Source organism: Crocodylus porosus, unplaced genomic scaffold, assembly GCF_001723895.1.
Source record: "Crocodylus porosus isolate Cpor-Errol unplaced genomic scaffold, CroPor_comp1, whole genome shotgun sequence".
Lineage (NCBI taxonomy): Eukaryota > Metazoa > Chordata > Crocodylia > Crocodylidae > Crocodylus > Crocodylus porosus.
The window spans coordinates 52,427,398-52,438,525 of record NW_017728909.1 but is presented as its reverse complement, the minus strand read 5'-3'; the positions used below and the strand labels follow the sequence as shown (position 1 = coordinate 52,438,525).

Here is an 11,128-nt window from a genome sequence, read left to right as displayed (position 1 = left end):
TGAACACCTTCGAGAGTAAATTGGATGCTTATCTTGCTGGGATCCTATGACCCCAGCTGACTTCCTGCCCTTTGGGTGCGGGGCTGGACTCAATAATCTTCTGAGGTCCCTTCCAGCCCTAATGTCTATGAAATCTATTAAATATGCGGGGCGGGAGGGGTGTGTGTGGAATGGACAACTTGCTAAAAATAAAATGCTGGTTCCCCAACGAGAGACACCAGTCCTAATGGGCACAGCAATCCAGCCACACAGCCCACTGGGAGAGGGAGGGGGGCAGGGAGGGAGTGGAAGGGGGACTGCCAGCATGAAGGAGAGTAGGCAAGATAGCTGCTGTCCCACCCGCCTCTTGCAGCTGATTGGTTGAGGGCTGTGCATCATGCAGCCCTATCCGTCTCCACCAATCAACAGTGAGGGCCAGGGGCCACATGACAGACAGCACTCTTAACCAATCAACAGTGGAGGGTCCCTTGACCAGAGGCATGGCTCCCACCATGATAAGGCTGCAAAAATGGCAGCCAGCCCCACAATCTGTCCACAAAATTGACTGTCTGCCTCTTCGATTTGGGTAGATCCTTAGCTATTTGTAATGCAAACTTTTAAATTTAAAGAGCAGAAATTTTAGCTATGTTAACTTCCAATATTTGACATATTTTTTAAAATGAGTCTCCCAGCTGCCTCCTCATTATACCATCTGTATATGCAATGCAACACAGTAATACGAGTATTATCAAGTAGCATTAATAAACATAGCTTACCTCTGCATCTTCTCCAAAGAAACGATACTTGTACCCACATTCCACACACAAAATAGCATCCTTATACTGCTTCTTCAGTTCTATGACCTGAAGTTCCAGTGGAGTGTAAACAGTTTTAGTTCTTTTATTATTATTTGTATTGGAAGTATTTTGAGGTTTTTCATAACTCTTATGCGATGCTGAAAACTGATTAAGATCAAAGGATGGCTCTTCCTGTGAAGAAAAAAAAAGTACTGTAGCAACTAAGAAAGCATACTCAATGATGTAATACTTTGTTTAATCATATCTTGGCTCACATTTGCTTTTCAGCCATACTATAAAGTTTTGGAGTGAAGTATCCCATAAGCTGTAGAAAAACTATCACATTCAAGAATTAAAAAATGCGTTTCACTTACTATTTAGGTGTATTACAATAGTACCTAGGAGTTGCAATCAAAATTAGGGCTTTATTGAACAAAGTACTGTGAAAAAAACAGAGCGTCGCAGGCAGCCCTGGCCCCAAAGAGCTAAAAAGCTACACAAACAATAGTCAAGGAATGGACAAAAAGGTATTACTAACCCCCTTTTACAGATGAGAAAATGAAGCAAAGATGACTTAAGAAAGGCCTAAGTATACTCCTAAATGACCATGGTAGCAAGCTGTCTGCTCTTGTAGAGGTTCTTTTACACAGAGCAGATTGAAAGATCCAGACCCAAACGTCTTTTGGGAACCTAGAGCCACTAGTTCTCTATTTGTTTGCTTTGTAACCAATGATTTTTCAAATAAGGATGTCCCAAAATACACAATATAAGGAGGACTGCTTTACAATGCAATAGTTTTGTAATAAACCACCACAGGAAATGAACAAGGAAAAAAATACATGAAAAGAGAGTATTTACTATAACAGGGTTAGTCAATTTCCTGCATCATAATGAAAAATTGGTTCTGATATTGGTACCATTAAAAGTGAGCAGTTGGTGTAAGAAGGTTACACTGTAGTTAACAACCTTAAATACAACTTTGACATGATGTAGTCCAGTAATAATTCTATACCAAGGTTCTCAGAGAGAAATAACAAGAACTTCTGCAATACTTATTATATTTCCCAAACTCAACAAAAGCTGAGCCAGCTACCACACTGGAGAGAATATACTCTGTGAACACCTTCACCCATAATCTCCTGCCACCAACATTTGTGTCTTCTGATCTTTAAACATCGCTTATTTACAGAAAAACATTAGAACTTCAATTGTGCTGTTTAACACTACCGAAGAATGACAAAAGCTGTTCTGCTTACTATATTAATAATTCAGAAAAATACGATATATAAATGTCAGATGATGTTGGTGCAGTATTAGACAATTCTACATTGAATTCTACCATAACGAAATGCAAAAGAAACCCAATAATCAAGGCCATATTTTAATCACATAAAGCAACCCCAGCTGCACTGTGACTGAGTGATCAGCTCTGCATACCTTCTGACTGATCTGTGAACCAGTCTCTTCAGAATGAAGGGTGCTATTTGTTTCCAAAGTTCTTTCTGCAATACTGGCACATTTTTCCAAGCCTGCAGACTGGCTCCCTTGAAACGGAAGTACTTGGCCTCTTGTATGTGACTGCCCTGAATCACTGGAGAATTCTCTGAGCTTGTCAAGTGTTTTCAGACATAAGCGGGACCCATCACACTTTTTAGGCTCTTTATTAATAAAAATACAGAAGAAATGTATTAGTAAATTATCTTATAGCTAAAGTTCCTTGTAAACTGGTATCCAGTATAAGGGTATTCAACATTTTGCTCAAACTCACCTGCCCGAGAGTATGCGTCTAAGAAACTGTAATTATATAATACAGCAGCTCAGCCTATCATAGTGGCAGAAATAACTCACAGCAAAATTAAGCTATAACTCACTATCCAAAATAAAATGTAAATGGTACTTAGAGATGCAATCAACTTAATATCTTGCTTCTTTTTTAAACTATTATTCTAAGTAACAGCTATAATAATATACTGAAAAATACACAAGTTTTTCTTCTTCTCCAGCTTGTTTATTCTGTAAAATTAACAGAGCTGCGTGTAAGTGTAATCAGATTCATTACCTTCCCCATGCAGTCAACTTCCCCTACTTATTTTTTTTCTTCTAACAAAAAGTAATTACGTAGTCATAAAAACCTGCTGGGGTAGACCACGGCACCTAAAAGTATTTTTAGATGTCATTTTTAAGTGCACTGTATTCCAAGATGATGGCCTCTCTTAATATTTTCTAATTATTATCTCCCTATACTTTCAAGCAGTATAAAAATGCTGGTATTTGAACATAGTCCCATTCTACTTTGAAAATTATTCCTCCCCTTAAATTTTTAAAGGAAGCTTAAATGTAATGACATCTATATCCACTGATTAGCGTCATCAGTTATCTAAATGGAGCAAAATCTTTATCTAAAATTATCTTCGGTGTAATCCAGTATAATTTCTCCAGTGTAATCCAGTATAATTTCTCAATAATTTCTCAAAACATACGCTGAACTCAAAAATCATCCTTACCACATCTGACAAGAATTGACCATTAAGATCTATTTACTAGGAGGTTTAAGTGTCTGAAGTCAGCAACTGCTTTCAAGCATTCTGCAGCAGAACAGCTAGGGGAAAAGGCAGAGGTGAGGACATGAGTGGGAAAGATCCAAAGGACTCAGTAGTCTAGAGAGCATGAAGTACAGGACCCCAGGAATGAGGGCTCTAAGACCACTGCACCAAGGAAGAAAAGGAGCATGGTGGGACTTCCTTCTGCAGGGAAAAGATGCACAAATTTGTCATCCAAATTTGGAATCCCAGAAGGCTTGCTGCCTGCCAGAAGCATGTATTCAGGCTATCACAGAAAGACTGCCAGAATTCATTGCCAAATCATAATTGCCAGAAATCATCCTTTCCTGCTTGCCCATGTAGGCATCAATGATAGTACCAGGAATGACACTAAACAGATCAGAGGGGACTATGAGGGTCCTGGCAGAAGGAATAAGGAGTCTGAAGCATGAGTGGTGTTCTTATCAACCTCCCTGTGGAAGGTAAGGACCCTAATAGTGACCATTGTATCATGCAAGTAAACACATGGCTAAGACCATGGTGTTAAAAAGGCTTTGGATTCTTTGATAATTGGCAGATGTTCTGGGGATGAGGACTGCTATTAAGAGACATGATCCATTTGACCAGAACAGTATGGAGGGATTTAAACTAGATTCCACAGGGAATGGTAAACAAAACCAATCAGCAACACAGCAGACAATCCAGAGGGGAAAGGACCCGAAGAAACAGTTCAACTGTGGGAAAGGGCTAGAGAGCCACAAGACATCAGCAAGTGATGCAAAAGGGAAACAAGTAGGTCAGAATGCAAAATATGTCTGATGTATGTACACAAATGAGAGAACAGAGAACAAAGAAGATGAACTAAAAGTCACTGCCTGTGAAATAAACTACAATCTGACTGGTATCACAGAGTCTTAGTAGAACAGCTCTTATGATTCAAAAGTCAGTATTGAGGGCTACACTCTGTTTTGGAAAGACAGGGTTGGGAGAAAAGGTGGGGGCACAGCCTTGCATAGCACTGGCTCCCTGGTTCAGGAGGAAGAAGACAGGATTTCAGAGTCCATTTGGGTGAAAATAAAAGGTGAAATATGCAGCCCCAATATAGTGGTATGAAAGTATTATAGAACACCAAATCAGAAAGAAAAGGTGGATGAAGCACGCTTGAAGGTGACAAAACTGTCCAAAAGTTATGGAGATTGTACTGATGAGAGAGTTCAATTTTCTGGACAGCTGGAAGAATCATACAGCTAAATGTAATGTGTTGAGCAAGTTCCTAACTTGTGTGGAAGACAACTTTCTGGAACAGGAAGTTGAGGATACAACTAGTGGATCACAGAATCATGGAAAATTAAGGTTGGAAGGGACCTCAGGAGATCATCTAGTAGTTTAACCCCCTGCTCAGAGTATGACCAGCCCCAACTAGATCATCCCAGCCAAGGCTTTGTCTAGCTGGGTCGTAAAAACCTCCAAGGATGGAGAGTCTACCACCTCTCTAGATTCCAGCACCTCTGTTCTAGTATTTTACTGTCCTCTTTGTGAGAAAGTTTTTCATAATATTTGACTAAACTTCTTTTGCTGCAACTTGAAGCCAGTGCTTATTATTCTGTTATCTGCCACCACTGAGAACAGCCCAGCTCCATCCTCTTTGGAATCCCCTTTCAGGTAGCTGAAGGCTACTATCAAATCCCCTCAGTCTTCTTTTCTCCAGACTAAATGAGCCCAGTTCCCTCAGCCTCTCCTCAGAAGTCATGTGCCCCAGCCCCCTCACCACTTTTGGTGCCCTCTGCCAAACAGAGGAGAAAAAATCACTTCTCTCGATCTGCCGGCAATGCTCCTACTAATGTAGCCCAGTGTACTTTTAGCCTTCTTTGCAACAAGGACACGGTGCTGGCTTATATTCAGCTTATTGTCCACTGTAACCCCCAGGTCCTTTTCTGCACAGCTACTGCTTAGCCAGTCACTCCCCAGCCTGTAGCAGTGCATGGGAATGTTTCATCCTATGTGTAGGACTTTGCATTTATCCTTATTGAACCTCATGAGATTTCTTTTGGTCCATTCCTCCAACTTGTTGAGGTCTCTCTGAATCCTAGCCCTACCCTCCAGGATATCAACTACTCTCCATCTTCCTGTCATCTGCAAACTTGCTGAAGGTATACTCTATTAAATCTTCCAAGTCACTAACAAAAATATTGAACGACACAGTCTGGCCCAGGATCAACCTGTGGGGCACTCCACTTGATACCAGCTGCCAACAAGACATCAAGCCATTGGCTACTACCTTCCAAGCCCAGGGATCCAGCTAATTTTCTGTCCACCTTGCAGTCCATTCATCCAACCCATGCTTTCTTAACTTGCCTGTGAGAACGCTGTGGGAGACAGTATCAAAAGCCTTGCTAAAGTCAAAGTATATCATATCCACTGATTTCCCCAAATCCAGAGCCAGGCATCTCACCACAGAAGGCAATCAGGTTGGTCAAGCATGACTTGCCCTTGGTGAATCCATGCTGACTGTTCCTAATCACCACCTTCTTCCCCAAGTGCTTAGAAATGGATTCATTGCAGACCTGCTCCATTATTTTTCCAGAAACTGAGATGAGACTGACAGTCTGTAGTTCCCTGGATCCTCCTCCTTCCCTTTTCTTAAAGACATGCACTATATTTGCCCTTATTCAATCATCTGGGACTTCTCCCAATCACCATGCGTTTTCATGGATGATGGCCAGTACAGGATCATCTATCTTGGATCCTGTATTGACCAATAGGGAAGAGATGGTGGAGGATGTGAAGGTGATGAACAACTCAGGAGGAAGCAATCATGATATAAAAGAATTAGCCAATAACTCGTCAAGAATGACTGGGGAGGTGGATGGAGCCACCACACCACGCCACCATCACCTCCCAGGAGCAAGGGGGAAGCTTGCCCCACCATCCCCTGTCCCCCTCTGCCAGCACCCCATGCCGCCGCCTTCAGTGCTGCTGGCCTCATCCCCACTCCCCAGCCCTGCTCCTTGGAAGTGGCGGACCACCACACGCCCCTCCCCACCCCTCAGCTCCATCCCCTCCATCATGGTGGTGCTCCGCACTCTGACCGGTTGTTTTATTAACCAGAGTGCTCCAAGAGCATTACAGAGAGACAGGCAGATGGACGAAGCCCTTTATTATTATAAGAATATTATATATGAATTTATGATCCTGACTCTGAGAAAGTATGAGGTCAGCAGAACCAAGACACTGGACTTCAAAAGGGCAGATTCCAACTGACTTAAGGAGATAGCACGCAGTGCCACAGGAAGACAGACTGAAGGATAAAGGTGCCCAGGAGGGCTGGAGGCTTCTAAAGGCTGCAGTATTGGAAGCCCAAAAAGAAACTGTTCTGACAAGACAGAAGCATAAGAATGACAAGAGACCAATGCAGCTGCACTAGTTGCCTCTGGGATGCCTCAAATGCAAAAGGAAAACATACAGGCAATGGAACAATGGGCAGGTCTCTAAGGGAACATACCAGGAGATAGCAAGAACTTGGAAAAGTAAAACCAGAAAGACAATGATAAAGAACGAGCTGCACCTGGTGAGGGAGGGTAACGAAAATGAAGAGGTTCTATAAGTATGTTGGCCAGAAAAGCAAGACAAAGGAAGCTATGGGTCTACTGTTAAATATCCAAGGCAAATTCGTAACACACAATGCAAAGAAAGCAGACAACTATTTTGCTCAGTATTCACAAAAACTTAGGCTGCAACCAGATACCAAATAAGGATTATCTGAATAAGGAAGGGGACAACCTGAGGGATGAGCTAACAAAAGAAATGGTCAGGAGGCTTTTGACATGTATTACTGAATTTAAATCAGCAAGGCCAGGGTACTGAAGGAATAAGCAGAGGTGATCTTGGAGCCCTTGGTAATAATATTTACAAAGTTGTGGAAAACAGGTGAGGTACCAGAGGACTGGAAAAGAGCCAATATAAAAAAGCAAAAAGGAGGACCTAGGGAACTACTGGTTAACTTCATCTCAATACCCAGGAAGTTACTGGAGCATATCCTGAGGAAGTCCATTTGCAAGCACCTTGGGAAGGAAAAGCAGACCATGAGCACTCAGCACAAATTTTCTATGAACAAATTGTGCTTAGCAAACTTGATCTTCTTTGACAAAGTAACTACTTGGGTGGATGAAGGGAATAGTGTGGATACAGTGTATCTGGATTAGAGCAAGGTTTTTGACAAAGCCCCACATGATATTCTCCAGCAAACTGCAGAAACGTAGTCAAGACAAAACTACTATAAGGTAGATGGGCAACTGGCTCAAGAGCCACAAGCAAGGAGTAATTATAGAAAATCCATCTCAGAATAGCAGGAGGCTTCAAGTGGAGTCCTGTGAGGGTCTGTCTTGGGCCCAACGTTATTCAACATATTTATTAAAGATTTGGATGCTGGAATAAAGAGCTTTTTAAGTAAATTTGCAGACAACACAAAATGGGAAAGGACTGTGAATATGTTGGAGAACAGGAGCCACAATTCAGAAGGCTCTTGACAGATTGCAAAAGTTGGGCTACAGCCAAGAGAACAAAGTTCAATTCTGACAAATGCAAAGCGCTACACCTCAGGAAGAATAATCAAAAAACACAAATACAAGATTGGTGATACCAGACTGGATGGCAGCACTACAAAAATGGATCTAGGTGTCTTGGTGGATAAAGAGACTCAGTGGGCATGTCTACATGAGATGCTACAACGACGTACCATCAGAGGGCAAAAAAGCATGATGCCGCAGCTACACTGCTGTAGTGACATGCTCCCTCGGTGTAGTGCATTAATACAGAGGCAGCAGCTCAAAATAACTGTGCGCCGTGCAGACTGCACAGTACAGGCGGTTACGGCGCTGTCACTTAGTACTCCCAAAAGTACTAAATGACGGCATAGTAACAACAGCTCTGTAAGGGCATGCATAGACATGCCCAATGTGGGACTGCAGCATGATGCAGTCAGACAAGAGGCAAATGTTGTTTTGGACTTCATCAGTAAAACACTAGGTGCAAGACACAAGAGGTGGTAGTGCCTCTTTAGTCAACACTGTTTAGGCCTCATCTAGAGTATCTTGGAAGGCAATCCACACAAAGAGAAGCTGAAGGAAATAGGCTTGGTCAACTGATGGAGAAGGCACTTAAAGGGGACATGATAACAGTTGTCAAATACCTGAAGGGTTACCATTAAGATGAGGGAGAACAGCTTTTCTAACTACGGAGAGCAGGATGTGTTCCAATGGCCTGAAATTGCATCAAGTTTACACTGGATACGAAGAAAAACTTTACTGTTTGAACACTGATGCAATGGAACAGACTGCCTAAGGAAGTTGTGGAATCTCCACCATTGGAGGCATTCAAGAAGAGGCTGGATAAGCAATGGTAAGATACGATCTAAATGTAGCTATACCTAGGCTATACTGTAGGAATTTTCTGGGCTTTGCTGGTTGCCACATGGGGTCAGGAAGGAAAATTCCCTGCTCCTGTTGCTACATGTGTCAGGGCTTGTGTGGAGGGTTGTTTTGGTTTTTTTCACCTTCCTCAGGACTGAATGTTGGCTGCAGCCAAGGCTGGGGATTTTGACTTGGGTGCTAATGTTCCTGCTGGGACTAAAGCCCAAAGCTAGGTACAGACATTCAAAAAGCTGGAGGCAGAATCTGTCTAGATTACAGTTTTCTGTAAGTGGTGTAGTTTAGATCAGCAGGAGACAGAACACACATTTGCCCTTTGATAGGAAGAGCAAACTTTAGACTAGATTCTGCCATTTTTAAACCAGCTTAAGGATGCCAAACTTCTGTTCTGTTATGGGTATAGACCAGTTTCTGATCACTTATACCAGTAAAACTATAATGTCTGTACCTGGCCCAAAGGTTCCTAGCTAGAAGGTTTTCCCTTCCATTTGGGGTCAGGCCAAATGCCCTATCTAAGCTCGGGGGCGGGGGACAAGGGGGGGAACTGTATGGTCAGACTGGTATGAATTGTGGGGGCATGGCTCTCTTCCTTAGATCTCAAGCATACTTTGACAAATCTTGCAGCACCAAGACACTGGCCACGACTGTCCCCCTGCTTGTCCAGTCACAGATTAGAGCGCTGTACTTTCTGGTTGTGTGGCATGGTTACCTGTGTAGTTTCAGAAGTCAGACATGGCTTTGTGTGGGATAATTTGGATAGGGATGATCCTGCCTCATACAAGGGCTTACACAAGATGACCTCTAGGGGTTATTTCCAGACACACTTTTCTTATAAAAATCAGTTTTGCTCACAATAAACTCACCAACATCCAGAATCTTCATAGAACTACCACCTTCCTCACTATTCTTTTGTACTGACTTTAATTTCTTTTTGCTAAGTTCATTATTTGGAGGTGCTCTTCTCTTTTTTCCATCAGAGTCAGAACTCTAAAACAGAATTTTTAAGAAGTTAGTTAGTTTCTCCATTGTTTCCAAGAAAAAAATTAAAAGATATGTGAAGAACAAATCTGACTTCTGTACTAGACATCAAAAACTTCTATTTAATTTATTACAGAAATGATAAACCCTTAGCCATGTTAACTACACACGTGTCCATTCACAGATTACCAGGATTTTTCAAATGGAAAAAGCAATTAGGGCCTGAACACAAGACACATTTACATTAGTAAAAAAAAAAGACGAGAGCCACAAAACCAATGCAAGAAAGGAAGGCAGGATGATATCATGAAAGTGTAGTGACACTGTTTTCAAAGTAACCTTTTCTTTCCACTTTGAGAGGCCTCTGCACAGGTCCACTTATAGGAATCTAACAAGCCACATGATGCCTAGACACTGGGCTGAGATATTCTATGTGAAAACCTGCATTTACAAACAGAGCTCCTTTTGAGATGTCAGAGAGAGAGAGAACTGCCCATGTAAAGTACATGCTTACAAAAAATATGTTCTGTAAGGCATTTTACACCCTAACCCTGGATCTGGGGCTCTTGGAGCTCACTCTAATCTACTTAGGCACTGGGTAGAGAGTGGATTCTCTTTACGCCCACTTCCTAAATCCCTCAGAATTATCTAAATAAAACCATAAAACGCTTTACATAGAGGGCAAGGACACTGAATTCACTGGGCAAGAAAGAGGAGCAAAGGAGGCAGGGAAAATATGGACCTCATTTTAGCACAAATTCAAGATAAGAAGAGACTACAACTTTGTCTCTGCTGCACAGTTACAGAAGGCTCAATTAATAAAATATGCAGTTCCCTAATCCTTTGCTCAGATGCAATCCTGATTGAAAATGTTGTCTTAAAATAAAGTAAATTTCTTCAGAGGCTTAAAGCAGGGGCCTCAGAGCTGTCATCTGGCCCACATAGCTCCTGGAGGGGCCAGATTCACCACTTAAATCCAGGGCATGAAGCCCCATTGGCAATGAGTGACAGTGGCAGGGGTGAGTAACAGCTGTTTACCCCACCCCCCAGTCCCCTTTTGTTTCCTAATGCTGCTTGTCCTGCCACTACTGTACACAGATCCCACCCATGAAGAGCCCCTTGGTCCAGATCTAGGGTGGGAAGGGGAGGCAAGTTTGACACTCAGGTCTTATAAGGATGGGAAAGCACTAATCATCACTTTCAGCAACCTTGTGGGGGGGCATGAGAATGACAGCAACTTCCCAGAAGATAACAGAGATGCTTTCATAGGTAAGGAAGTGCTAGACACCAAGATACAGGGAAGAATTCAGCAGCATATGGAGCAGTCAAGGGCCATGGAGCAAGGTAGTAGCCCGCTCCACAGGGCAGACACTATCTGCTGCAGGGTGACAGCAGCACTGTGCCAGGG

The 11,128-nt window shown here is 42.5% G+C and overlaps 1 protein-coding gene across 1 annotated transcript in view; it reads right to left on the bottom strand.

Annotated features, from left to right (window-relative positions):
* The window catches only part of MSH3 (mutS homolog 3), a 217,380-nt gene extending 207,153 nt beyond the window's left edge, over positions 1–10,227 (bottom strand). The window contains exons 1-3 of the mRNA XM_019532309.1: positions 9,606–10,227; positions 2,214–2,437; positions 756–968 (exon numbers count right to left, since the gene is read on the bottom strand). Of these exons, the coding sequence (XP_019387854.1) occupies positions 756–968; positions 2,214–2,437; positions 9,606–9,624 (456 nt within the window). The 5' untranslated portion in view covers positions 9,625–10,227. The remainder of the gene's footprint in view (positions 1–755; positions 969–2,213; positions 2,438–9,605) is intronic.
* Positions 10,228–11,128: the final 901 nt, after the last annotated feature.